The sequence below is a fragment of the Leptosomus discolor genome, unplaced genomic scaffold (genome assembly GCF_034619465.1).
Source record: "Leptosomus discolor isolate bLepDis1 unplaced genomic scaffold, bLepDis1.hap2 HAP2_SCAFFOLD_167, whole genome shotgun sequence".
Taxonomy (NCBI): Eukaryota; Metazoa; Chordata; class Aves; order Leptosomiformes; family Leptosomidae; genus Leptosomus; species Leptosomus discolor.
Genome location: NW_028237868.1, coordinates 48,245 through 74,542, shown reverse-complemented (window position 1 = coordinate 74,542; position 26,298 = coordinate 48,245). Strand labels below are relative to the sequence as shown.

At 67.3% G+C, this 26,298-nt stretch overlaps 5 protein-coding genes and 1 long non-coding RNA gene across 6 annotated transcripts; 1 reads left to right on the top strand and 5 right to left on the bottom strand.

Moving 5' to 3' along the window:
* Window positions 1–180: 180 nt before the first annotated feature.
* On the bottom strand, window positions 181–5,637 carry LOC147412571 (uncharacterized). Its single transcript, XR_015184187.1, has 3 exons — window positions 3,999–5,637; window positions 427–515; window positions 181–257 (listed from the first exon to the last, which is right to left on the bottom strand). It is a non-coding gene; the product is annotated as an uncharacterized LOC147412571 (long non-coding RNA).
* Window positions 5,638–7,343: 1,706 nt separating this feature from the next.
* LOC147412570 (ferritin, higher subunit-like) lies at window positions 7,344–8,892 on the bottom strand. Its single transcript, XM_086481240.1, has 4 exons — window positions 8,595–8,892; window positions 8,225–8,371; window positions 7,986–8,111; window positions 7,344–7,677 (listed from the first exon to the last, which is right to left on the bottom strand). Exons 1-4 carry the CDS (start codon window positions 8,694–8,696, stop codon window positions 7,501–7,503), a joined length of 552 nt encoding a protein of 183 aa, XP_086337366.1. The 5' UTR covers window positions 8,697–8,892; the 3' UTR covers window positions 7,344–7,500.
* A 410-nt stretch (window positions 8,893–9,302) lies between these two features.
* Window positions 9,303–10,862, bottom strand: LOC147412569 (apoptosis regulator BAX-like). Its single transcript, XM_086481242.1, has 6 exons — window positions 10,769–10,862; window positions 10,535–10,586; window positions 10,290–10,448; window positions 10,079–10,211; window positions 9,649–9,747; window positions 9,303–9,562 (listed from the first exon to the last, which is right to left on the bottom strand). Exons 1-6 carry the CDS (start codon window positions 10,815–10,817, stop codon window positions 9,518–9,520), a joined length of 537 nt encoding a protein of 178 aa, XP_086337368.1. The 5' UTR covers window positions 10,818–10,862; the 3' UTR covers window positions 9,303–9,517.
* Window positions 10,863–11,879: 1,017 nt separating this feature from the next.
* LOC147412568 (apoptosis regulator BAX-like) lies at window positions 11,880–13,563 on the bottom strand. The gene is made up of 7 exons (XM_086481236.1): window positions 13,480–13,563; window positions 13,150–13,348; window positions 12,943–12,991; window positions 12,663–12,824; window positions 12,438–12,573; window positions 12,234–12,338; window positions 11,880–12,012 (listed from the first exon to the last, which is right to left on the bottom strand). The coding sequence occupies exons 1-7, from the start codon at window positions 13,561–13,563 to the stop codon at window positions 11,911–11,913; spliced, it is 837 nt and encodes a 278-aa protein (XP_086337362.1). The 3' UTR covers window positions 11,880–11,910.
* Window positions 13,564–13,682: 119 nt separating this feature from the next.
* On the bottom strand, window positions 13,683–17,141 carry LOC147412567 (sodium-dependent neutral amino acid transporter B(0)AT2-like). The gene is made up of 11 exons (XM_086481235.1): window positions 16,943–17,141; window positions 16,705–16,862; window positions 16,210–16,333; window positions 15,953–16,128; window positions 15,530–15,640; window positions 15,183–15,424; window positions 14,918–15,098; window positions 14,629–14,830; window positions 14,391–14,550; window positions 14,152–14,314; window positions 13,683–13,970 (listed from the first exon to the last, which is right to left on the bottom strand). The coding sequence occupies exons 1-11, from the start codon at window positions 17,139–17,141 to the stop codon at window positions 13,683–13,685; spliced, it is 2,004 nt and encodes a 667-aa protein (XP_086337361.1).
* A 681-nt stretch (window positions 17,142–17,822) lies between these two features.
* Window positions 17,823–20,239, top strand: CD37 (CD37 molecule). Its single transcript, XM_086481237.1, has 9 exons — window positions 17,823–17,838; window positions 17,952–18,019; window positions 18,329–18,401; window positions 18,514–18,638; window positions 18,879–18,953; window positions 19,195–19,299; window positions 19,371–19,550; window positions 19,715–19,798; window positions 20,162–20,239. The coding sequence occupies exons 2-9, from the start codon at window positions 17,954–17,956 to the stop codon at window positions 20,237–20,239; spliced, it is 786 nt and encodes a 261-aa protein (XP_086337363.1). The 5' UTR covers window positions 17,823–17,838; window positions 17,952–17,953.
* Window positions 20,240–26,298: the final 6,059 nt, after the last annotated feature.

Sequence of the window (26,298 nt, the reverse complement as noted above, 5' to 3'; positions counted from 1 at the left end):
TGCCGCCAGGGCTGCAGTACCGCTTTATAGTCAAACGGAGGCAGCTGAGAGCGCGGCAGCGCCGCCGGGGCTGCAGTACCGCTTTTTGGTCACACGGTGGCCGCGGAGAGGGTGGCAGCGTGCAGCAGGGGCTGCTGTACCGGCTTTTGGTCACAGGGTGGTAGCAGAGAGCGCGGAAAGCGTCTTCGGGGCTGCAGTACCGCTTTTTGGTCACAGGGTGGCAGCGGAGAGCGCGGAAAGCGCCGCCGGGGAAGAGGCTGTAGAACAGGAACCTCTTGGTCAGGTTGCCCGGCCAGCGGCCAGAAGACCAGGCACGGGAAAAGCCTCACATGGGCAAAAACCTCTCACGGAGGCATGGACAGGTGGATAGGGAGGGGCATATACAGGTGCATACATGTTGCACCTTCTAATACCTAATAATCTCACCTTCAGTCATATTAAGGGAAAAGCTGTCAGCCAAAAAAAAAAGTTTCCATCCTGCATGAAGTCCAGAGTTCCAGGAAAATCCAGTGCAGCTAGAATAAAACAAAAAATTCAGTTAAAAAAAAAAAATCTGTGTTTTTAAAGCATCTTGCCACCCCTGAACACTCAGTATAAAATTACTGACATCAAAAACAACAAACTGGCATCCAACGTCACTCTCTACTCTATGTGCTGCTGGACCTTGCCCAGTCCCACAGCTCTTACCTCACACAGATGCTTCCGCTTCTCACCATGACCAAACCCCAATGCCCACACAGCCCAGCCAGCTCCCAAGCTGCCACCGCTGACAGCACCAACAGAGCACCCACACCACAGCAACCCCAGAGCAGAATGAGCTCCCTGAACAGAGCCCGGGGCTCATATACTCCAGACCCTGACCACCACCCTTCCCACGATCACAGGGAACTAAATCAATGGAGATATGGAGAGAGGGAGACCTAGAAATGCCATTTTCACAAGCAACAGGGAAGAATTAAATCAGAGCTGGTGGGGTGCCAGAAAGGGAAAGACATAGAAAGGAAAGGTAGAAGGTGACACTTTACAGGGCAATTCTAGCAGAAGAGCAAAAAGCTTTGGGGAACTAGACAGCCTGAAAGGCAGACAGAGGCAGGGACAGGCAAGGAGGCAGGCAGAGATCTGGAGAACCAGGGCAGGGATGGGCCCGGACACACATTAGGGGACATGTGGCTCCTGGTGCCAACGGCACGCCCCGAGGCTTTTCTCTCTTTCTCTGCCCCTTCCTCCTCCACAGTACCGGCTGCCTGACCTTAGGAGTAGGCGGTGGGTACCCAATACACCTCTCCCACGAGGTTTCCTGGACACGCAGCAGCTCACACGAGTGGCCAACAGAGGTGCCAAGGTCCTGGTGCCATGTGCTGGTGGCGTGCTCTGTTGGGGACGGCTGGGAGGGATCCTTCCTTGCCACAGGGACCATCTGGAGACAGCTGCCTGTGGAAGCCCCTTGGTTTGACTCCTCAGCCACCTCCTGCAGGCAGGCATGCCCGGGCAGCCCCCTTCCTAGCCCAAAGCAGGGCCAGTCCCATCATTAGCCTCACTTGCCACACCTGCCCCAGCTGGAGCCCATCAGGAACAGGGGCCTGGCCAGAGCCCCACAGCACATGGCCCCCTCCCTGGCACCTGCCCACAGGGGCTTGAAAACCATCCAGGGGCACAGAGGAGGCAGGAAAAGTTTACTCACTCCTGCCCAGAACAAACCCTGGCACTGAGCTGGCTACCAGGCTCAGTGCCCAAACGCAGCAGGAGACAAGGGAAGGGAAAAAGCAGGAGGAAGGTAGAGAAGAGGTGGGGGACAGGCAGCCAGGAAACCAGACGCTGCAAATGGGAGAGGGACAGGCAGTGGAGCAACAGTATAGAGAGAGGAGAGCTCAGAAACTGAGCAAAAAAAACAGGGAAAGATGGAGGAAGACATAAGAGAGAGGGGGAGCAGGAGAGAGAGGCCAAAGGGACCAGCAGGACAACAAGGTAGGGGCAAGATGAGGGACAAAGGAAAATTCTAAAGTGATAAGGGAAAAGAAACAGAGGCAAGAACTGACACATAGGGTCAGGAAGAAAGAAAGAGGGCGACTTACAAAGAAAATGGAAAAAAAGAGTGACAGCACTTCTCCATCCTCCCACCCCCTCTTGACTTCCACATTTTCACTGACTTCGCACCCCATCTCAGCCTCCACTTTCTTCCAGCCCTGCCACCCCCCCTTGGCTTGAGGGGAAGCCCCAGTGCCCTCGGAATGGCAGCAGGGTGCCCGGCAGGCTCCCACAGCAAAGGGGCCAGGACAGAAAGCCATTGCTGGCCCTCCCCATCCCTGGGCAGCCCTTTCCCAGGCAGCGGAAGGAGCAACAGGCAGGGCAGCAGAGATGGGGACCAGGACACACATGGGAGAACGCTCAACACATCCCGGCACTGGCTCAGACCTTCACCACCCCAATGCTTTTCTCTCAACTCCCCTCCACCGCCAGGCGGGCCAGCGGCTCACGTGCATGGCCGATGTGGGCATCGAGCTCCGGGCACCATGTGCCAGCGCTCTTCTCCCTCAGGGGCAGCTCAGGGGGATCCTTCCTCACCACAGGGACCAGCCATTCCTTAGTGGAGGCACCTCCACTCCCTCCTCAGCCTGTTCCCCTTTACCAGCTCCCTCAGGCAGCCCCTTTATAGCCCACAGCTGGGCCAGCCCTGTCATTAGCCCCACTGGCCAGACCCAGAGCCCAGCAGGAACAGGGGCCTGGCCAGAGCCCCACAGCACTTCACCCATTTCTTATTTTTATTTTTTCCCCCCACAAAGCCCGCCAGGGCCCCCAGTGACTTGCCGAGAGCGCCAGGGCGCCCACTGGTCATTCCCAAACCCTGCCGTCACCCTCGCTGCTTTCCTATGGATTCTGACAGGCTTTCCCCGAGCATCCCGGGCTCCCCACTGCATCCCCGAAACGTCACAAGGTACAAGAAACACAGGGAAATGTTAAGAAATTGGGAGAGAGAGGGAGAGAACAGGAGTTCCTGTGAACAGGAGAGGGGCAGCAGTGCAGAGGGAGGGGAGCGGCGAGCTTGCACGGAGCAAGAGGGACAGGGAGGTGCAGGGACACGTGGGAGGGACAGGGAGTGAGGCGGGAGGGTCCGGCAAGACAGAGACAAGCCGAGGGCCGGGGACAAAGCAACAGGGGGAAAGAAACACAGGCAAGAAATAAAAAACAGATCAGGGAGCCAGAGGGCAGCAGATGCAGAACCATTCTTTCAGAGTGACAGGGCACAAGAAACGTGGGCGAGAACTAACGCAGCGGAACAGGGAGACGGGGGAGGAGGAAGGAAAACTGAAGAAGCAATCGGGCACAGGACACAGAGGGAAGAATGAAGAGCTCAAGACGGGGGAAATTCAGAAAGGAAACATTGAATGTGACAGGATACAGGAATCGCAGGCGGGAACTAAAGGAATCAGTGTCCAGAGCTGCATAGAGTGAGATGTAGAAAAAAAATCTGAAAAGCAACAGGATACAAGAAACACAGGCAAGAAATTCAAATTAGGTGAGGGAGGGGGACAGCGGGAGAAAGGCAGCAAGAAAAATTTAAAAGTGACTGTGTTCATGAAACTTCTGCAAAAAATTAAAAGCCAGGGATGGAGAGGGAGAAGGAGCCTTTCAGAAGCGATGGGGTACAAGAAGCAAGAATGAAACAGCAGGAACAGGAAGTCCGAGAGAAGCAACCGGTGAGGGGTCGACCTTGGCAGGCTGGTGGGTGCCCAGCACTCCCCTTCCTCAGCCAGGCCGGGGGAGAGAACGCGACTGCACAGCGGGTGGATCGAGGGTAAAGGAGGTCGCACAGCAGCCGCTGCCCCAGAAAAAACAGACTCCACTCGGAGAAACCGCTTGAATTTATTTGTCAGCCAACCTCAGAGCAGGCTATTGAGAAATCAGAACGAACCCAAACACCTGCCCCCCACCCCTCTCTTTTCCCGGGCACATCTTCCCCCTGCGAGCCACGCGGGGGGTGCGGTCGGTCAATCACGCACCATCTCTGCCATTGTTGCTCCTCGAGCTCATCTCCTGCTCCAGCGTGGGCTCCGTGGCGCAGGGCTCCTCCCTGGGACCACCACAGGAGACCCCCAGTCCCCGCAGGGCTGTTCCATGCTCACATCGTCCCCGTCGCAGAGTTTTTCACCCCTTCGGGAGCCCCCACGGCCCCCCCCTCACCTTCCCGGGCGGCTCCTCAGCGCGGCGCTTCGTGCCTGGAAAACACAACCCAAAAGCACAGGGTGGCCAGAGCCACCCAGGCTCAGGCGGCCCCCCAACCGCAAAAATATAAAAAATGTTGACTTTTGATGTAACCCTGAGGCCCATCAGGAGGAGCCACCCACCGTGCTCCCAGCACTGCCATGCAGAAGTGCCAGTGTCACTGCCACGGTGGGGGTGAGTCCCCCGAAGACCGCCAGGGGACCTCCTGCCTCACTGAGTGCGCCAGGGTTACTGCTGGGCTTTTCCAAAGACCACTGTCTACCCTGCTGCCTTCCCAAAAGCCCCAGGCCTTCCACCGGGCATTCACAAAGCCCCACGGAGCCCCCGTTGACTTGCCAAGAGCGCCGGGGCTTCCGCTGCTCCTTCCTGCCGACCGCCATCAGCCTTGAGCCATTCCCAAGTGCACTAGAGCTTCCGCCGGGCTTTCCCAAAGCACACCGAGCTCCCTACTCCCTCTGCAAGTACACTGGCGCTTTAGCCAGGCTTTCCCCAAGCCCGCCAGGGGACCTGCTGCCTTCCAAGTGCTCTGGGTTTTCACCATCATTTCCCAAAGTACCTTGTTTTCCCTGAATCCTTCCCATGTGCAATCAGGCTTCCACTACCCTTTCGTGAAGCCTGACCCTGGCCCTGCTCCTTCCCAATTGCTCCAGAGCTTCCAGCAGGCTTTCCTGAACCCTCTGTGCCCTCTGCTGCCTTGCTGAGTCCTCGTGGCTTCTGTTGAGTTTTCCCAGGACCCCATGGGTGCCCCAGCCTGCCTGGAAGGCATCAGCGTACCCAGCCGGCTTCGGGAAAGCCCACCCCAAGCACCCTAACTCCTGCGTGATAATCTCACCATCCGTTCTCTTAAGGGATCACCTTTCACAGGGTACAGCAAAACTGGTTAGGAAAGCAAGGGTCCTTCTTCAGTAAAGTCAGGAATGTCAGGAAAACACAACACACCGAGAATCAAAAATAGCAAATGTACTACTGAGCCATCTTGCCACCCCAGAGCACTCCAAACAAAATTACTCACCTCAAAAATGCTGCATCCAAGGGTGCTGTCTGCTAGAGATGTAGCTGAGCCTGTAGCTGGCTGGCAGAGGGGCCAAGCACCAGGTCACACAGATGCAGCCATGGGAGCAGCAGAGTTTTCTCACCTGCCTTCAGCTGATGGAGTGCAAAGTGCTGAGCAAAGAGAGCCCTCCTGTACTGGAAACGACAACCCCTGCTCCTTGACTGCATCCATGGCATCAGCAACACGAGCGGGTGGGGCAGTCAACATCATTTTCCTGCGGTGTGAGTAGAAAAAGACAGACACCCTTCCTTGCTGGAGGTGGCTGCCTGTGGAAGCCCCTTGATTTGGCTCCTCAGGCAGCCCCTCCCCAGCTGGAACCCCTCCCACAGCAAAACAAGCCCCACCTTCAGCCTCACTGCCTGCCCCAGCCCACCCCCTCCTGCAGCCTTTTTAAAGCCTTGGCCCAGCCCCATCCTCACCACCCCCATGCAGCCCCTTCATAGCCCACAGCTGGGCCAGCCCCACCCTTAGCCTCACTGGCCACACCTGCCAAACTGGAGCCCAGCAGCAACAGGGCCCTGGCAAAGCCCCAAAGCACTTCACCGTTTTTTTTTGGTTTTTTTTTTTCCCACAAAGCCCGACAGGGCCCCCATTGACTTGTCAAGAGTACCAGGACATCCACTGGTCATTTCTGAAGCCGCACTGTCACCCTTGCTGCCTTCCGAAGTGCACCAGGGCTCCAAAATGCCAGATGGGGCCCCAATACGCTTGCCAAGAGTGCCAGGGCACATGCTGATCATTCTCAAACCCCGCAGTCAGCCTTGCTGCATTCCCAAGTGCACTAGGGCTTCCGCCAGGCTTTCCCAAAGCACACCAGGGAACCTGCTGCCTCGCCCAGTGCGCCAGGGTTTCTGCCGGGCTTTGCCAAAGCCCACTGTGAACCCTGCCGCCTTCCCAAAAGCCCCAGGGCTTCCATCGGGCTTTCACAAAGCGCAAGGGGAGCCCTGTTGCTTTGCCCTTAGCACCGGCATGGAGGCAGATAGAGAAGCAACAGGGCGGTGAAGGTCTCCTACCGGTGCCAGGAGCTGCGGCGAGTCGCGCGCTCTCTCCTGTGCATCCCGATCCGTCTCTGCTGCCCTGCCCCAGGTCTCTGCCTGCCTCTCCCTCTCTGCCGGTCCATCTATCTGTCCGGCTCCCCAGGCTTCTTACTCTTCTGCCAGCTCTGACCTGTACCGCTTCACGTATTAATTTTTTCTGTTTCCCTCTCTGCAGCTCGTGCTCCCAGTTTCTTAAAGCTTTCCTGTGTTTCTTGTACCCCATTGCGTTTCAGTTTCTCTTTCTACATCTCCCTCTCTCTGGTGCCCTGTCCCTATTTTTTAATCCCTCCTTCTGTCCTGTACACTGTCACTTTTTAAATTTTCTTTCTATGTTTCCTTCAATCCATCTCCCCATCCCCATTTTTCTACCCCGCCACATCCTGTGTGGCACAGCCTTCCCCCCGTGGCACTGTAGGTAGGAGAGTGGGGGAAAAAAGTTGGGGTGAAGGGGAATGTGAGGCCTCCTTCCCAAGTGCCAGGGGTCAGGCTGCCTCACTGAGTGTGCCGGGGCTTCCGCCAGGCTTTTCACTGCTGCCTTCCCAAGGTGTCGGGCCGCAATGTAAACGCTGGGGAATACACCCGTCTGGCGAGCCCCGGGGCCTCGGATGGGATTTTGCCCAGGTCCCAAAGAGGCAAACTGGTGACACCCCCGCTGTCCCTGGAGCCTGAGCAAGGGACATGCTGAGGCATCCTCGCCCGAACGGCAGCTCCTGCCTCGGATGTCAGCCTGGCTGCCCAAAACCACAACTCCCAGCATGCATCACAAGCCAACATGTCTGCCCTGGCAGAGAACTGCGCAGCCCGCCAGCCGCCGCCATCGCCCCGAGTCACTGCCAGTGCCTGCACAGCCTCCCCCGGCCCCCAGAGCCCCGTGTCCCACCCCAGCCCCGCTTCCCGGGACAAGGGGCTTCAGGGGCTGCACAGTCCCCCTTCATCCCCCCCAAGACAGGCACGACCTCCAAGCCAGCCCTCAGAGCACTGGGCAGGGAGAAGCGGAACCCCCAGGGGTGCATTCAAAGGAGACAGACAGGTGGTGGCAAGGACAGACCCTTTATTGGAGTCATGCTGCAGGGGGAGACCCACAGCAGGCAAGCCCCCTTGGATGGGGCAGGGGGGTTACAGGGTCTGGAGGAGGGGGGGGAAGAGTCCTAGGAGTGGGGTTCCCAGGGTGCTGCCCGTGGGGGGGGTTCAGCTGCGCTCCTCCAGGCTGAGGCGGTCGAAGAGGTACTCGCCGAGGCCAGCTGGGGCCCCTCCCGGCCCCCCGGCCCCCCCAGTCAGGCGCCGGAGGTTGGTGATGTGGTCTCCCAGCGCCTTAATGGCCTTCACCTGCTCGTCCAGGTAGTGGGACTCGAGGAAGTCACAGAGCTGTGGGGACAGGGGTGTCAGCCAGGGGCTGGAGAGGGGGGCTCCACAGGGAGGGGACAGGGGTCTGGGGGAGGCAGAGACCCTCCAGGAGAGCTGGGGATCCCAAGGGAGGTACAAGGGTAAGGCCAGCACGTCCAGAAGGAGACCCTGGAGGGGCAGGGGACCAGGGTGAGGACCCTCCAGCACAGGGGCAGGCTCCAAGGGACGGGTGTGGGAAAAGGCACAGGGACCCCTCAGCAGCATCTCAAGAGACAGACCCTGGGAGAGGAGGGGGGGAACAACAACGGGACAGAGGAGGGTGGACTCACATGGGGGTCCCCTTTCTCGGAGGCCAGGCGGTGCAGGTCCAGCAGCGCCTGGTTCACCGACTTCTCCAGCTGCAGCGCCGCCTCCACTGCCTCCAGCGCCGAGCCCCAAGCGTCACGCTCCGGTTTCTGGGGAGAGGGGACAGGGATGGTCACATCCGCCCCCCCCCGTGTGCCGCCAATGCAGCCATGGCCCCGCCATGCAGCCTGAGCTCCCACCCCCTCGCCCCCCGACACACCACCTTGACATCGTGCAGCAGCACGCGGCCGCCACGGCGCGTCTGGAAGCGCAGCAGCCCCTCGGCGTGTTCCCGTTCCTCGTGTGACTGCGCCAGGAAGAAGCGGCCCAGACGGGGCAGCGCCACGTCGTCCCGCTCGAAGTAGAAGGCCTGTGGGGACAGGAAGGTCAGAACAGGCACCCCCCACACCCCACTCCTGCAGGGACCCCCCCCAGCTCCACCCGAGAGAACCCTCCCTGCCCCCCATCCCCTTATCTAGCCCTCACAGGTGGCGCCGCCCCCACCAAAACCAGCACCAACCAGCTCTGGGCAGGATGGCCCTGGGGCGCAGGGGGGTCCCACAGTACCGGGAGGGGGTCCCACGGCCCCCTACCATGGAGAGGTAGACGTAGGAGGCGTGGAGCTCCATGTTGGCCATGCGGTTGACAGCGGCCTCGCAGTCGCGGTGGTAGTTCTGGCGGATCTGGGAGTCCATGGCAGGCGGGTGTGGCGGACGGACAGGCGGACGGACAGACAGGCAGACGGGTGCAGCGGCGGGATGGAGAGATGGAGGGAGCGGGGGGGGGGCCGGTTCCGTTCAAGCACTGTTGAAGCGAGAACGCGGCTCTGCCTGTGCCAAGCCCCGACGGAGCGCTTATATGCTGCCACCGGTGGGCGGGGAAAGGGGACCCAGCCCCGCCCCCTCCCCCTCATGAGGACCCGGGGGGCCCCCCCTCGCCCACCCCACCCAGGCATCTGTCCCCATTCCCTCCCTCAGCGGGGGGAAGGGACCCCAGCACCCCCTCCAGGAAGGACCCAGGCGCCAGGCAGGGCGGCCTTGGCCTTTGTCCCTGTTTGTCACACGGTCTGAGTCAGCATGACTGGGCAGACTGGGCAGGAACCGGGGAATGGGGGGGGGAGAGGGTGTCCGGCCCCGTGCACCCCACCCAGGCAGAGGCAAGGGCTGCCCTGCGGCGGGGGGGCAGCTCAGGGGTACCCCCCGCTCCCTCCAAAGAGTGCAGGGAGCTTGGGGGTGGGGGAGCAAGCTGGGCAGGGGGTTGGGGTGTCCATCCTCGTCCTGATCCCTTTGTCGAGGCTGCAATTTCTTCTTAATTGGAGTTTTAATGAAGGGGGGTTATGGGGGGTGGAAGGAGCTGATTCAGCCCGGGGGCCATAAAAGAGGAACTTGGCCCTGCACCGGTGCTGACTCGGGGCTTCCACTGCTGCAGAAGTGGGGAGAGCTCGGGGGGGAGCCTGGGGGGGGGGCCAGCAGCCCCCACCCCACAGGGACCAGCTCCAATCTTCTGCAGTTACTTCTCAGGGCTCCCCACGGCCCGGGGGACTGTAGCTGAAAATGGAGCCCTGCAAGGAAAGAGGGGGCTCAGCTTGGGGGGGGGCAACCCCAGACACACACCCACACCCACCATAGGGCTCACCCCCACCCTCACCCAGCCCCCCTGGTGCTGGATCCAGGCAGAGAGACGCCGCTGGAGGAAGGACACGGCCCAGTCGAGGATGGTCCGAAGAGGGTGGTCGCCGCACAGCGCCTGCAGGAAACCGGGCGTCAGACTCCCACCATCACCCCCACCCCCCCCTCAGGCATCCGGCACGGGCACCTCCCCCCCACTCCAGGGGGTCTGGGTGTCATCCCCCCCAAACCAGGTTTCCAAAACACCCCCCCACACACACACACACCCACCCCCACCTCCCCAAACATCCCACAGGCCCTGGGGGGGGAACGCCTCTACTCTCCTCAGAGACCCTAGTGCCTGGGTGCCCCTCCTAGGGACCCAGGGGACTCAGAGACCTCAGACCCGATCCCCCGCCGCCAGGGGACCCGGGACACCTCCCCCCCCTCCCCAGGGGACCCAGGCCCACCTGCCGGACCACCCGATAGGTGAAGTAGAAGAAGACAATGACCCGGCCCCAGTTGATGCCGTCCTGGAAAAGCTGCTCAGAGACCTCGGCCAGGGCAGGCAGCGGGGGGCGGCCGGCCAGGGCCCCCACCAGGCTGGGGAAGACAGGGGCAGAGCTGAGGCTGGGGGGGGGGCGCAGTTGGGGGACAGCCTCAGGTGGGGGGGTGTCTCACCTGTCCATCTCGGGGTCCCGGCTCAGGCGGCCCCAGACGCGGAGGGCGGCTGCCCTCAGCGAGGCCACGGCCGTCTCTTCCCCTGCCTCACCCCCCAGCTCCTCGGGGGGCACCCGCCGGGGCAGGCCCCCATCCTGCTCCAGCAGGCACAGAACAAACCTGGGGGGGGGGGGCGGGGGGGAAGAGTCAAAAGTGGGGGACCCCCACAGCCCCCCCCGCCGGGGCAGGGGAACCCCTAGACTCACCCCCGGAGCAGGGCGGCCCCGATCCGCACGATGCAGGAGATGCTCTCAGCGCCTGGGGGGGCGACACAGAGAACGGGGAGAAGCCGCCCCCCCCCCCCCAACCCTCCGGGACCCCCCCCATAATGCACCCAGGGCGTCCAGCCCCTCCCCCCCGCCCAGCCACATGGCTAAAGTGAAAGTGAAAGCGACCCTGCCCCCCGCCCCGTCCCCCTCTGCTGCCCCCCACCCCTGTACCTGCCTCCCTTCGGGTCTCCAGGAGCCCCCCACCCTCCTGCCCCTCCATCCCGCGCCCGGGGACCCACAGGGCTCCCGGACCCACGGGTCCCCCTGGCCATGGGCGGGGCAGCAACTCCCCTTTGGGGCTCCACGAGGGGGTTTCGGGGGGACGGGGTGGGGGGACACAAGGGGGGGGCATGGACGACGCCGGTGGCCTTGGGGCTCCGTTTCCCCTTTATTTCCAGACATCAAAATACCCGCGATACAAAACAAGGTACAAAAAAAAAAAAAAAAAAAGAGGAAAAAACAATCAAAAGAAAAGTGGGGGGAAGGCAAGGCCCCCCCAGCCAAAGGGAGGGCTCCCCCCATGACATCATCATTTCATGACATCACCCCAAAGAGCACCAAGTTGGGGTGGGGGAGGTCACTTTGCCCCCACCTCGGGGCAGCTCCCTGGGGACACTGATTGTGAAGTGGGAACCTCCAGAACCCGGGGGGGGTGTAAACAGGGGGTACGGCCCCCCCACCCTGAGAGCCACTGCCAGGGAGGGGGGCCCCCACCCCGGGGAGGGGGGTATTGCACCTGGGGGGGCCTTTCTCAGGGCAGGGAGCCCCCAATAAATACCCGACCTGCAGCCACGGCTGCAACCCTCCCTCCACCCCAACCCCAACAGCCCCATTTTTGGGGGTCACAGAGATCCCCCCCATCCCTCATATCAGGGGGGGGCTGGGATTGCAGGATCCCACCAAAACACCCCAAGTCCTGGGGTCAAACCACGCCGGGGCTGTGTTTGGGACTGCAGCCACCCACCCCTGGGCATCGGGGAGGGGACCCCAGCACCAGGACTAGGGGGTGGGGGTGAAGCTCTGTGCCCCCTCTCCTCCCCGAATCTGTCAGGGTCCCAGCCATGACCCCCAGGCACACTTGCCCACTGTGGGGGGAGCCGCAGGTGCCCTGGGGGAGGGAGGGTCCCCCAGCTCGGCCCCCTCAAAGTTCAGGGCGAGTCCTAACGAACTCCTGTTCGTTAAAAAGGCACCCCCACCCCCAAAAGGCACAGTGCCCGAGGGGCTGGAGGGGGAGTCAGCACCATCCCTGCCGGCAGGGGCCAGTCCTGGGGGGTTGGGGGGGGGGGGTGTAGGCTGCTGCCCCCCCTTCAAGTCTATGACATCTTCCAGATGGTGAGCGAGGCCGTGAGAACGCCAGCGGCAAAGATAGTGATGGTCTGCCAGGTCGGGGTGCCGAAGTAGGAGAGGAGCCCTTCCTGGGGGGGCACGGGGGGGAAAGGAGGGGACATCAGCTACATGTCGGGGTCCCCCACCCTCCCCCCCACAGGCAGAACTAGACACCTGGGGGTCCTCTCCCCGTGATGGAAAATCATGTTGTTAAGAAGGAAATCAGGGACTATGGAGGGGTGGGAGGCAGGAGGTTGGGTAAGGGGCAGCGAGGGTGTCACGGGGGGGGGGGGGGGGTGCAGGGACTCACCCATCCTCCCTGGGCCTGAATCCAGGCCAGGACATGCTCCCGCAGGTACTCCATGGTCCAGGCCAGGATGGTCCGGACCAGCTCTGGGACCTTGGTACAGAGAGCCTGCACAGACGGGGGGGGCGGGGGGGGGGGGGGGTCAAGAGGGTCCGGGAGCGGGGGGGGGGGGGCACACGCAGGGCGGTGGCAGGGCGCAGGTCCCACCTTCAGCACCAGTTTGCAGGCGAAGTAGAAGAGGGCGACGACACGGCCCCAGTTGAAGGTGCCGTCGGCGAACATCTCGGCGGCCACCCGGAAAAAGAGCTCCTTGGGGGCCTGGCACCCCACCTGCTCGATCATCCTGGGGGGGGGGGGTCCAGCAGGGCCGGTGAGCGGGGGAGGGGGGGGGGGGCGGGGACCGGGACCGCCCCCTCCACCCCACCCACCCACCTCTGCAGCTCCGTGTTGCTGTCGAGCTCGTCCCCGATGCGGCGCAGACACTCGCTCAGGCGCTTCGTGTCGGGGCTGCTGGGCTGCGGCCCCCCAAGCTCCGCCTGGCTCAGGGCCACCGCCTGCGCGTCCCCGCAGCGCTCCACGCGCTCCCGGATGAACCTGGGGAGGCGGCGACAGGGACCCCCCGGAGATCTCAGGGACGCCCCGGGCTCCCCCCTTCCCCCACGCCAGTTCTCCTGGCGGGCCCTCCCGCAGGCCCCAGCCCCACCCCACTCACCCCCGCAGTAGGATCGCCCCCGTCCGCATGATCTGGTCCGACGAGTCCCCTGCGGAGAGCGGGGAGCGCTGACCCGGAGGAAGCGGCAACCGGTCCCGGGGCCCCCCGGTACGCGCAGGCCGCGCCTCCGCCCCCCCCAGCCGGGACGGGCCCGGCCCAGCCCCGGCCGCGGCCCCCAAGGGTCCCACCCGGCCCCCCGCCGCTCACCACCGCCCCCCGGGGGCGGGTCGGGCTCGCGGCCGCCGGAGCCGCCCCCAGTCTCGCCGCCGCCGCCGCCGCCGCCGCCGCCGCCCCGCTGGGCCGCCGCCGCCGCCGCCATGGCCGCCCGCACCACGTGGTCCGGGCCGCCGGCGTCACGTGACACCAGCCGCAGGGCCGGGGGGAGTGAGCGGCTGCCGACCGCGCCCTGGTCACGTGGAAACGAGCGGGGGGGGGAGGAGGGAGGGGAACAGACACGACACAACGGGTGGTGGGGTGGTAGTGGGGTGGGTGGAGGTGTCGGTGAACGGTCATGTAACAGGCAAGACGATGACTGACATAAGGCAGCCCCGCCGCTTTTAAATGGGCAGCGGCGAGGGCGACGCCCGTCTCCACCGCCTCGCCCTTTGCCCCGCCCCTCATCAGGACTCAGCTCCGCCTCCTCCAGGTCCTTTATTGCTCCACTTTCGCACGGCCGCCCACCGTCCCCATGGCAACGCGAGGCGGCAACCGTCCCCCCGCCAATGGGCGCCGCTCCTGCCTCACGCAGCGTGGCCAATCGGGAAGCAGAGCTCCTCGCCGTCCTCCAACGGGGCGTCTTCCCACTCATCCGGGCAGCGAGGCGGGGCCGGGGCGGGAGGGGGCGGGTCGGCCGCGCTCTCCCCCTCCTCCTCCTCCTGAGCCCCCCGGCCCGGTGGCCCGGTGGGGTCCCGGGGTGGCTCCCGGACCCGGCGCAGGGCGACGAGGGGGATGGGCAGAACGGCCAGCACCATCAGCCCCAGGGTGAGGGCCAGGGCCCCGGGTGGGTATGGCCGCAGCCACGACGCTGCCTGCGGGGAGGACGGGTCAGGGGGGGTGCACGAAGGAGAGGGGGAGGTGTCGGGGGGGAGGGGCGCGGGGAGGGGGGTGCTGTGTGACCACCAAGGGGTGGGGGAGGTCTTGGGGTCACGGGGAAGACTTTGGAGATGGGGTGTCCCTGTTGGGGTGCTGCGGGGGGGGGGAGCGTCTCACCGTGGCGCGGTCCCAAGCCTGGTAGGTGGGGGGGTGCAGGGCCAGCTGGCCGAGGCTGGCCCCCAGCAGGGCCACCAAGGCACCGGGGCTACCAAAGCGCCACAGTGGCCCGTAGAGCCGCCAGGGCCGGTGGCCCGTCACCTCCCACACGGCAGCCAGGAACCTGGGGGACAGGGGGGGCAGGTCAGGGGTGCCACAGAGTTGGTTTTTTTTGGGGGGGGGGGGGTCGTGGGGCTCACCTCTCAGCCCCGTAGACCCAGGCCACGGCCACAGCCTCGCAGGCAGCCACGGCCAGCAGCGGCAGCGTGGCCACGTAGTCGTCGAAGGCGGCCACCAAGTAGCTGCCGGAGCGCTGGGCGAAGGGCAGCCCCAGCACGAAGCCCCCGGTGCAGCACAGCACTGTGGGGGCAGAGCACCAGGTTGGGGGGGGTCCCTGGTTGGGGGGATCACCCCCCCGGTTGTGTTCCCCAGCCGTACCGGTGAGCGGAGCGCGGCGGCGGCGCAGGCCGGGGAAGGAATCGAGCAGGGGCGTGAGGACAGCCTGGACGATGCCCAACATGGTGCCCAGCCCCAGCCCCAGCAGCGTGAGGAAGAAGAGGGATGACCAGAGCGGCGCCGCCGGCAGCAGCGTCAGCGTCTCCGCAAAGACTATGAAGGCCAGGCCTGGGCCCTCCACCCCCTGGGGTGAGGAGGGCAGGCGGTTAGGACTCTCACCCTGGTTTCAGGGGGGGTGACAGGACTGTTTGGGAGGCGTCCCTGGCATCACCTTGTTCATCTCCTCCTCCAGGCGGCAGTCGGTGACACCCAGGGTGTCCCGCACGGCCGGGGGCAGCCCCTGCACCCAGGCGCTGTACTGGGGGGCCAGCAGCGCCGTGACGTTCCCGGGGGGCCAGGCGGTCTCGGGGAGCCCCCCCTGTGCCAGCACCCGCGACACCAGCTCCATGTTCCTGGGGACACACACACACACACGCTGGCATTGGGACACGGGGCAGGGGACACCCCACCTCCGCACAGGGACCCCCCCCCCTCACCTGCGGAGGCAGCGCCGCGTGGCACGGGCGGCGCGGGCACCCAGGACGGCGAAGACAACGAGGGTGGCCAGGAGGGAGGTGAGGGCGTTGAGGCCGGCCACCAGCGCAGCGTCGCGGTGGCAGCGGCCGCGGCGGGCGCCGTAGCTGGCGTAGGCGATGGCCGTGCCAAAGCCCAGCCCCAGTGCGAAGAAGACCTGTGTGGCCGCCTGCCGCCAGGCCCGGCCCGTGCCCCACGCTGACACCTGCGGGGACAGGCCCAGGGCAGGCAGGGGCACGGTGGGTTTGGGCCGATTCGGGGACGGTGGGGGGGGGTTGGTCTGGGGGCGTCCCCGGGGCAGGGTCCTCACCTTGGGGGTGAACATGACACGGATGCCCTCAGGGGCCCCCTCCAGCAGCAGCCCCCGCACCAGGAGGCAGAGGAGGACGAAGTAGGGGAAGAGGGTGCTGACGTACAGCACCTGCGGGGACACCCCGTGACCCACAGGGCCGCTGGGACCCCCAATCCACCAGGGCCACCGGGACCCCCAACCCACTGGGGCCAGCAAAACCCCTGGCTCTGCTTGACCCACAGGGCCACCAGCCCCCTAAATCCTTCCCCTCCCAGAGCCATGCACGCGCCCCCCCCCCTCCCCCCCCCCCCGGCAGCCACACACCCCAGAGACCCCCAGCACCACCAGCCCCAGGTACAGGACCTCCCCCTCCAACCTCCAGCCCCCTCCCCCCAGCTCCAGCAGCCCACCCAGCACTGCGGCAGGGGCCACATCACCCACCTTTCCTGAGGACTTGATGCCCTTGAGCAGGGAGACCCCCACCAGGGCCCAGGCCCCCAGGAGCCCCCCCACCAGGGCCGGCTGCAGCCCCCCCCCAACCCCCATCTCAGGGGTGACATCCAGGGTCTGCCGGTACCAGAAGTAGGTGGTGGGCGAGCTCAGGGCACACTCGGGCTCTGGAGGAGGGGGGCACACAGCAGGTCAAGGAAGGGCTGGTGTGCCTCGAGAACACACCCCGCCCCCTCCAGGACCCCCACCTGTGTGGTTGGGGCCAGCGCTGGGGCAGCTCTGCCAGGGCAGGGGGTGCTGGAAGGAGCGCGCGAGGTAGAGGAGGCTCCAGGCGATGATGACGTTGTAGTACAGCGCCACAAACACGCACACCTGGGGGGGGGCGCAAGTCGGCCGTGGGGGCACCCTGGACCCCACCACCACCCCGCAAGGGTCCCCTCATGCCACCTCCCCCCACAGTGGCAGTACCCTGTGAGCCCCTAGCAGCACCCTGCGCACCGCCGTGGTGCCCAGACCCCCCCCAGCCCACAGAGACCCCCTCAGAATCCCAGACAATACCCCCAGGGAACCCCCCAGGACCCCCCTAGCCCTGCAAAGACCCCCCTCAGCCCCCCAAAGACCCTCTCTCAGCCCCCAGAGACACTCCCAGTGACACCCCTTGGCCCCCAGTGACCACCCTCATCCCCCCAGAGACCCCCCCCAGCCCTGCAGAGACGCCCCCAGAGGCTCCCCCAGCCCCATACCAGGCAGCTGGCCAGCCCAATGCCAGCCAGGCGGGGGCTGATGCTCCTCCAGACCCCGACGCTGCCCTGGCGCAGGCACTGCCCGGCTGCCAGCTCCAGGAAGAGCAGCGGGATGCCCAGGAGGAAGAGGAGCAGCAGGTAGAGCAGGAGGAAGGCGCCTGGGGGGGGGCGACGAGAGGGTGGGGGGGGGGCTGGGGGTCCCCCAGAGCCCTCCCCAGCACGCCCCCCCAGCACTCACCGCCTCCGTTCTGGTGGCAGAGGTAAGGGAAGCGCCAGACGTTGCCCAGCCCCACAGAGAAGCCCAGTTGGGCCAGTATGTACTGGGCTTTACTGGTCCAGGTGGGGCGGGGGGGCAGCTCCTCCTGGAGGGGCCCAGCGTCACCCCCCAGCACCGGCTGGGCCTTCTGCATGGCGGGGGGCTGCAAGGCGGTGCACATGCACGCACACGCGTGTGTCACGGTCGCGCTGGCGCCAGGCCCACGCGTGGGCAGCCGTGCACACACGTGTGGGAGCAGCCAGCAGCGCGTGGGCAAGCGTGCCAGCAGCCCAAACACGGAGCTCCCAAAGCCCCCCAGCCCCTCAAGTCCTGCAGCCCCCCGAACCCTGCAACCCCCAAGTCCCGCAGAACCCAGAGTCCCGCACCCCTCAGCCCTGCAGCCCCCCAAGTCCTGCAGCTCCCCCCCCAGTCCCGCACCCCTTAGCCCTGCAGCCCCCCAAGTCCCACAGACCACCACGTCCTGCAGCTACCCCACCAAGTCCCGCACCCCCCAGCCCCACTCACCCGGGGTCCGCCGTGCCACGGTCGGTTGCATCAGCCGGGACGGGCGGGGACGGGACGGGACGGGCCGCCCAAAGGCGTCGCCCCCCGGACCCCCCGGGGGGGGGGGGGGGGGGGTGTCCCAAAACGTGGGGCAGGGTCTCCCCTGTGCATCATCCTCACCAGACTCCCCCCGGGAGATGCGGGGCGGGGGAGGCGGTGGTTAGACCTCCCCGGGGCGGCCGGAGGGGTCCCGCCCGGGGGGTCGCGGGGCCGCCCGGCCCCGGTGCCGCCCCCGCGGAGCTTCCGCCGCCCCCGGCGCTTCCTGCCCCGACGCGGAGCCGGGACGGGGCCGCCCGCGGGAGACGCCGCCGCAGGTGCCGGGGGGAGCTGGGGGAGCGGGGGGTCGGGGGGCGCTTCGCACCCCCGGAGGGGCTGGATCGGGCCCCAGGTGGGCGCTGACCCCGTGCCCCCCGGCCCCCCGGTGCAGAGATGAACCCCAAAAGCTGCCTCGGGTTCGCCAAGTGCTTCCTCTTCCTCTTCAACCTCTTCTTCTTCGTGAGTGAGGGGCTGGGGGGAACACGGGACTTGAGGGTGCAGGGAGGGCCTTGGGGTGCAGGGGGGGGACATGAGGGGACTTGGAGGTGCAGCGGGGACATGGGGTGCGGGGGGGACTTGGGGAACATAGGGCAGGGGAGACATGGGGGGACTTTGAGGTGCAGGGGGGACACGGGGGGACTTTGAGGTGCAGGGGGGACACGGGGCTGGGGGGGCCCAGCCATGCTTGGGGGGCTGTTTGGGGGCCAGAGCACCCCCGGAGCCTCCCTACTCGCTGACCTGGGCCGGGCCCCTCCCCGGCCCCCCCAGGCCCTGGGCAGTCTCCTCCTCGCCTTCGGCCTCTGGGTCCTCTTTGACCGTCAGAGCTTCGCTGCCATGCTGGGTAAGGGAGCCCCCCCCTCCCTCCCCGCGACCCGTGGGGCACCCCCCCCGAGCCATGACAGGGCACCCCGGAGCCCTGGGGCGCCCTGACGGCCCCCCCCCGCACCCTCCAGGTTCGCCGCTGTACAGCCTGCGTGTCTGGTCCTACGCCTTCTCGGGGGTTGGCTTCGTGACAATGCTGCTGGGCTTCCTGGGGTGCCTGGGGGCCCTCAAGGAACTCAAGGCCCTGCTGCTGCTGGTGAGGGGGAGCTGGGGGTCCTGGGGGGCCGGCGGGGGGGGGGGGCCTTTTGCTGCAACTTCCTGGGGCAGCTGCGGGGCCACGTGGCCCCACCACATCCTGCGCTTGTGGGGCAGCGGGGGGGGGGGGGGGGAGCGCTGGGGCGCACACACACACCACACTGTCCCCTCTGCGCCCCCCTGGTGCCATGGGGCTTGGGGGGTGGTGGTGTCTGGCTGACCCCTTCCCCTGCCCCTCCAGTACTTCGGGATCCTGCTGCTGCTCTTCGCTGCCCAGATCGCAGTGGGGGTCATCGTCTACACGCAGCGTGTCACCGTGAGTGCTGGTGCCATGGGGCAGGGACCTGGGGGGACGCTGCAGCTGCGGGGCAGGGACCTGAGGGCACTCAGGTGCCACGGGGGGACGCTGCAGCCATGGGGCAGGGACCGGGGGGGACTCAGGTGCCGCGGGGGGACGCTGCAGCCATGGGGCAGGGACCTAGGGGGGAAGCTGCAGCCGTGGGGCAGGGACCTGGGGGGCCGTGGGGCACTGTGCTCACCCCACACCCCCCCCACAGCTGGCCACCAAGGTGGCCACCTACACGCAGGAGCTGATCCGGGGGTACCCAGCCCAGGGGCCACCCGGGGACCCCCACGAGAGCTGGGACGCCGTCCAGCAGCAGGTGAGACCTCACAGGGCCTAGGGAGCCCCCACGGCCGCCCCACGGCCGCCCCACTGACTGCCTGCCCCCAGCTCAGGTGCTGCGGCTGGAACGGACCCCAGGACTGGGACCACCCTGATGGCCCCCCCGAGGCCAGAGCCATCGCCTGCTCCTGCCTCAAGGTGCCAGCGCCCAACAGCACCCAGGCGTCCCCCCCGGCACTGCCCCACGGACGCTGCCCCACGGGTGCCCCCCAGGACATCTTCCCCAGGGTGAGGCACAGTGGGTGCAGCAGGGGGGGGCGCTCAGCACAGGTCACTGCGGGGGGAGGGCAGGGGGGTCCCAGAGCTCTGCGGGGAGCGCAGAGCAAGGGGGGGGCTGGTGGCCTGGGGGTTCCAAATGCCCCCCTCCGGTTGTCACCCCCCTGTCCCAACAGGGCTGTGCTGAGAGCGTCCAGGGCTGGCTGGCCGAAAACCTGGTCACCGTCGTGGGGGTGTGCCTGGGCATCGGTCTGATGGAGGTAGGGGTCTGCCCCGGGACTGGAGGGGGCTGAGCTAGGGGCGGGCAGCCCGGGGGGCGGCAGGACCACAGGGAGGGCTGGGGTGCTGCGATAGCTCATGGGTCCGTGGAGCAGTTTGGGGGCGTGTGTTGTGGCAGCCCGGGGGGTGGTTTGGGGGCAGCAGGGCTGGGCGGTGTGGGGCAGTCTGGGGGGCCAGGGGGTGGTCTGGGGGGGAGCGGGGCTGGGCTGTGGGGCAGCCTGGGGGGCCCAGGGAGTGGTCTGGGGCGCAGTGGGGCTGGGCTGTGGGGCAGCCTGGGGGGCCAGGGGGTGGTTTGAGGGAGGGAGCGTGGCAGCCGTGAGGCAGCGCCTTACCCTGTTCACCAGCTCTGCCTGCTGATGCTGTCGATGTTCCTGCTCAGGAACCTGGATCCCGACTACGAGAAACTGCTGCGGGGGCTCTGAGGGGGGCGGGCTGGGGGGGGGGGGTGGGAGGGGCACCGCGGAGCTCCCGAGTCTCTGTTCTCTCTCGGCGATCGGTCAATAAAACAGCTGGAACCGAAATGACGGGGCGCGGCGGCGGCGGCACCTCGACCGACTGCCGGCGGCCCGGAGCGTCGCTGGCCCCGCCCCTTCCGTGGGCGGGGACGGCTCGCGCCCGGCCCAGCCCCTCTCCTGGGCGGGAGGGGCTCGCGCCGCGCCGCGCCCCGCCTCTCTCCTTGGGCGGGAACGGCTCGCGCCCGGCCCCGCCCCTCTCCTTGGGCGGGAGGGGCTCGCGCCAGCCCCCGCCCCTCTCCCCGCCTCTCTCCTGGGCGGGAACGGCTCGCGCTGCCGCCGCCCTCCATCTGAGGGGAGCGCGGTCCGTCCTCCGCCGTCCCCACAGCCCCTCCCTGTGCCTGCTGTCCCCCGCAGCTCCCCGCTGCCCCACCTGGCCCGGCCGAGCCTCTGGCAGCGCCCGCAGCCGTTTCCCCTCTCAGAGTAGCGTCGCCCCGCAGGACCCCGGCCGTGCCCCAGGGCAGTGGAGACCCCCGAGTTCTCCCCGCACACCACCTCCCCCCCGACCCCCATCTCTGGGCATAATGGCTGCAAAGGGGCCACCAGCCCCCTTGCCCCACACCCTCGGTGCCACCAGCCCCTGCAAGAAGGCTGCTTTGCCAGCGACGGTGGAAGCAGAGACCCCCCAGGACCACTCACAAAGTGGGTACCGGCAGGTGGTTGGTGTGGGGGACCGGGAAATGGTGAGGGGACAGGCCCCCCGTAAGCTCTGCCATCCCCAGCGACTCGGGATGGTGCAGCTGCACGGCGGGGCGAGAGCTGCTGCTCAGAGGAAATCGTCCTTGACTGCACCTTCGCCGCCTGCGACCCTGAGCAGACAGGTAGCGGGGGGCACAGCCCCAGATAGGGCTTCAAGGTGCTCCAAGGGCCGGCCCTGCGGTTAACCGGCTCCGCCGTGTGCCAGAAAAACCTTCCACCCAGGGATGGGGAGGCACTAGGGGCCGAACCCCCCCACACCCCCCCGCCCCCCGCCCTCCTTCTAGTGCAGCCCTTTCCCCGTCCCACCCCGGCTGCTGCTCCTGGGGGGTGGTCACCCGGTGTCACTTGGTGAAGGAGTGGCCCTGTGCAGCCTGACCCCTCCCCCACTATGTGCTGCAGGGACGGTGCTGCCGTGGCGGGTGGTCGAGTACGTGAAGGGGCTGACGGGGCTGAGCGGCCAGGACGGCCGGCTGCGGGCGCTGCACCGCATGCTGGACCCCGAGGCGGCAGGTGCAGCGCTGGACCTGCCCACCTTCTGCGCCGCCATGAGGGAGTGGATCATCTCATGCCAGCAGGACGGGTCTGTGCCAGGGGACACGGGGCCAGAGCCGTGGCACCGGCCAGCGCAACTGACCATTCACGTCTCCCCAGGGGCTCGCGGCTTGCCGAGGAGCGGGATGCGGTGGTGGGCGACGTCAGCCTGGCGCTAGCAGGTGAGTGTCAGCGCAGGAAGAGGTCGAGGGGAGGGAGGGGAGGATCGGTTCCCGGCGGAGCAGGGCTGCCGGAACCGTGGTGGGGGACACCGATGTCTGGTGAGCACGGTCGCGTCCCTCTCCACCACCCTGACAGGGTGGCTCAGCCGCCACTGCGGTGAGATCGACAGCCATCGCCTCCTTCCTTCCTGCCGGAGAGAGCGGCCGGGTCGGCGCACGGGCTGTGCCGGTGACAGTGTTTGCAGGAGCGCGCAGGAGCCAACAACTTTGAAATCCAGGGAAGCCGTTTTGGTGCTGCCAGCCCCGGGTTGCTCCTGACGGCAAAGGCGCAGATACAGACAGCACGGGGAAAGAGCCCGCCGTCCCCCCGGCAGCACCGCAGCACCGCAGCACGGCACAGCTCCCAAATCCCCTTGTGCCTGTCCCGCAGCTGGGGAAGGCCGCGCGGCGCCAGAAGCTGCGCCACTCGAGGGCAACGGTGGCAACACAGACATCGCCAGCCTGTAAGTGCCGGCTCACCAGGGACATCATGGTGGCCCCGGCCACACTCTGCGCCACAGTGATGCCGGCCCCTGCCTCAGCGTGTCCCCCAACCGCAGCACCGAAGCCGCCGGCCTGCGCAGCCGCGCCGAGCAGCTGGCCGCCGAGAATGCCAAGCTGCAGCAGGACGTCGAGGTGGCCGAGGAGCTCAACGCCCGCCTGGCTGAGGAGATGGCGCAGCTGAAGGCTCAGCTGCGGTGGTGCGGTGCCGGCGCGGGGCAGGGCTGGGGGGCTTCCCCGTGGGTGGTGGGTGCCAGGGCAGGTGGCCGCCGCCTTGCTGGTGGGTGCTTACCCCCGGGGACGGCTGGGGCTGCCGGGCCGCGCCAAAGCACCGGTGTCCCCGGTAGCAGCCAGCAGGTGGCGGAGAAGGCCAGAGCCGCCACCGAGGAGCTGGAGGACCTGAAGGCCGTGGCGAAGGGACTGGAGGAGGAGAACGGCGAGCTCCGCCGGCAGGCACGCCGGCTGGTGAGTGCCCGACCACTGCCGAGATGCCGAGCCAGGCCGTGGGGACATGGCTCAGGGGCCCCCCCGGTGCCTTCTGTCCCCAGGAAAAGGAGCAGAGGGGCCTGTGCTCGCGAGCTGATGGCCTCCAAGAGGAGGTGAGGACACCGCTGGGGAAGGGGGGGGCTGCTCCGGCAGTGCCGGGGTCGTGGTGAACACTGGCCCCTTTTGCCCCGAGCAGAACCAGTGGCTGCTCGCCGAGGGCCAGGGGCTGAGGGACCAGATCAAGGCGCTGGCAGCCGAGACGGCCGACCTGGAGGTGAGCGGTGGCAGCCGCGCCACCCGGCCAGTGCCGAGTGCTTCGCTAAGCGCTAACGAGGCGGGTGTCTGTCCCGTGCCCCGGGGACACTGAGGGGGTGAGGCGCTGCCCACCCTTGAGCAGCCCCCTCCTCCCAGCCACGGCAAAGCCAACGGCACATACCCCACCTAACGCAGCCCCTTCCCCCTGCCCAGGCCCAGCTCTGCCACAGCACAGCGCTCCTCGCCACCCGGGACACCGCCCTCACCCAGGTGAGCACCGCCCAGGGACACCCACGGCTCTGGCCACCGCATCACTGTCCCTCCGGACACCCCGTGGCCCCTGCCGTGGCCAGAGACCCCCCCCCCCCAGGCCCCTGCACACCCCCCCCCTCACTGCCACCCCTGTTCGCAGGCACGGCAGCAGGTGGAGGAGCTCACGGTGGCGCTGGAGGGGTACGGCCGGGTGGTGCAGGTACAGCACACCTGGCACCATTGTGCTCCGCAGCCAGGGGGAACAGGACTGCGTCCCCCCAACCGTCCCCCCATGGCAAGCCAGAGCCACCGGCAGACCCCCAAGGTGGCCACCCACTGCTGGGGTCAGGGGACACAGACCCCAGCCACAGCCCACAGCTCCTCTGGCCACAGCGCAGGCCCGGGGGGGCCGTAGGAGAGAACCGGCACTCAGCAGCCGTGCCAGGAACCCGCAGCAGCACCGGGCCCCACCAGTCCCACCCCGGGGAAGGCGGAGCGGCGTGGAGGGGGCCCAAACGCCCCCGCAGCATCTGAAAAAAACCCCTTCTTCTCCCCCACCAGGAGCTGCGGCTGGAGACGACACAGCTCCGCGGCCAGCTGGGCCGGATGCAGGACGCCTGTGCCATGTACGCCGCCGCCGCCGCCTCCGCTGGGCCGGGAGGGACGCGTGGGTGGGATGCTACTGGCATGCGAGCTGGGCTTGGGCTCCTCAGGGATGGGGAGCACCGGGCATGTTGCACGGCATCCCGCTGGCCCGCTCTGGCAGCCTGAAGCAGCGGGGAAAAAAAGGAGCAAATGGTGAAAAACGGGGCCTGGCGGAAGCAGGGTGGGAAGCCCACCGCCGCCCGCAGCACCACCTCCCCGGCAGAGCAGGGCGGCCGCAGGGCTGCCGGCAGCATGCCGTGGCACGCCACAGCGGGAGGCGCTCGGAGTGGGGGCACCATGGCCTCCGCCCCGCATCCGCCTGCCGGATCCTGCTCTGCCAGCCCGGCACCGCTTCCCCCAGGGCTGGCGCGGGGCTGGCACCTGCTCCGGCTCCTCCATGCTCCAGCCTTGCTGCCGACACCTCCTCCCCGTTGCCATGACCCGGCCATGGCACCTGGTGTCCCCCCCCACCCCTCCGTACCACCCCACTTCACACCTCCTCTTCCTCAAGCAGGCAGCCGTGGGACCCGCTCGGCGAGGCCGATGTCCCGGCGCAGCCGCTGGGCGCCGAGATCAGTGCAATGTACCGGGTAAGGGTGGGGGGGACAGGGTCCATGAGCAGGGGAGCCCCAGCCGCCAACCCCCAGCCCATGGCTCTGACCAGGAGACAGAGGAGGAAGAGGATGCAGGGATGGTGGCACCCGGAACCCCAGCAGGTCACGGCGAGGAGCCGGCGGAGCCTCAGCGGTGCCCAGGCCCCAGCCAGAGGTAGGGCCAGGAGCCGGCCCCACCGTGAGGCGCGTCCCCGGCCACCGGCTCGAAGCCCAGTGGCCGACGGCCCCTCTCCTTCCCTCCCGGCAGGCTGCCACCACCGTGGGCACTGCCGGCACCACCAGCACCGCCGCGGGCACCGGTGCTGCCAGCACTGCTCGTGCTGCTGGCACTGCTGGCACTGCTCTGCCTCCTGCCCCGCTGCCGGCCGGGGCTGCCCCACTGCAGGGTGGTCTGGCCCCAGCCCTGGCTGCACCACCAGGGACCCCCACCCCAATAAACGCCTCTTGGGCACCACATCCCCAGTCCAGCCCAGTCCTCCCGGTGCCTTTCACCAGTGCCCCCAGGGCCATCCCAGTTTGCCCAGCCTCTCACCAGCACATCCCAGTCCCCCCAGGTCCCCTGTGTCTCTCACCAGCCCATCGCAGTTCCCTCTCCAGAGAGAAGCAGGTGGGTTTGGAGCGGGGCAGAGCCCCGGGGACCCCCCTCGGGGTGCAGGGGGCTCGGGGGGGGGGGGGGGTGGGGCTTGGGGTACCACAGGCTCTGCCCCCCAGCCCCCCCAATCAGGCTCAGAGTCAACATCCCAAACAAGACCAACTTTATGGAGGGGGGGGGCGGGGTCCCTCAGTCTCTCTGTGGATTGGGGGGGGTCCCGGGCCACCCCCTCCATGGCCCCCAGGGTCTCTCCGTGCATCCGGGGGGGATCCAGGGTCCCCCGTCTCTCCCGCAGCCCTGATCCCGCAGCTGTTCACGTCCCGTCCTGTGCAGGTGCCGGGGTCCCCTGCGAGGGCTAGGGCGGGCTGAGACCGGCGACCCAGTGCTCCCAGCACCCCCAGTATTCCCATCCCAGTGCCTACCACACCCCCAAACCAGCCCCAGAGCACTGCTCCCAGTACCCCCGCCCTCCTCCCCAGTGCTCCCAGTGCCCCACCCACCCCCTCACCCACCCCCAGTGCTCCCAGTGTTCCCATCCTGGTACCTACAGCACCCCTGCACCAGCCCCAGAACACTGCTCCCAGTACCCCCGCCCTCCTCCCCAGCATGCCCAGTACCCCTGCACACCCCCCCCCCCAGTGCTTCCAGTGACCCCCACCTGGGTGCAGGGCCGCCTCCGCAGCACCCAGGCCACTGCAGCCAGACCTAGGGCCCCCCCGAGCCCCCCCAGCAGCACCAGCCCATGGGTGCCAGGGCTGGGGGGGGGGCCGGGGGGGCCCTGCCAAGACCCCAGGGTCCTTTCCTGCTGCACCGCAGGGGGGGTCAGCGTGGGGGGGCCTGGGGGGGAGATGGGGGTCAGGGGGGTCCCAGGGGGGATTTGGGGGGGTTGGAGGGTGCTGGGGGGCTGCAGGGGAGCCTGGGAAGATCGACATGGGGCACAGAGACCCTGGGGGCCTCGGGGGGGGGGCTCACCAGGGGGTGGACTGTCCCCGGCGGGGGGTCCCGGAGGGGTACCTGGGTGGCAGCGCAGGCGGGCGCAGCCAGGGAAGTGGGGGAGTCGCCCCTGCAGCGCCGCCAGGTGCTGCACCAGGGCTCCCAGCAGCTGTGACACGTTCACCGTCTCCAGCTGGACGCAGCCCTGGGGGTCCTGGGGGGGGTGGTGGTGTCACGAGA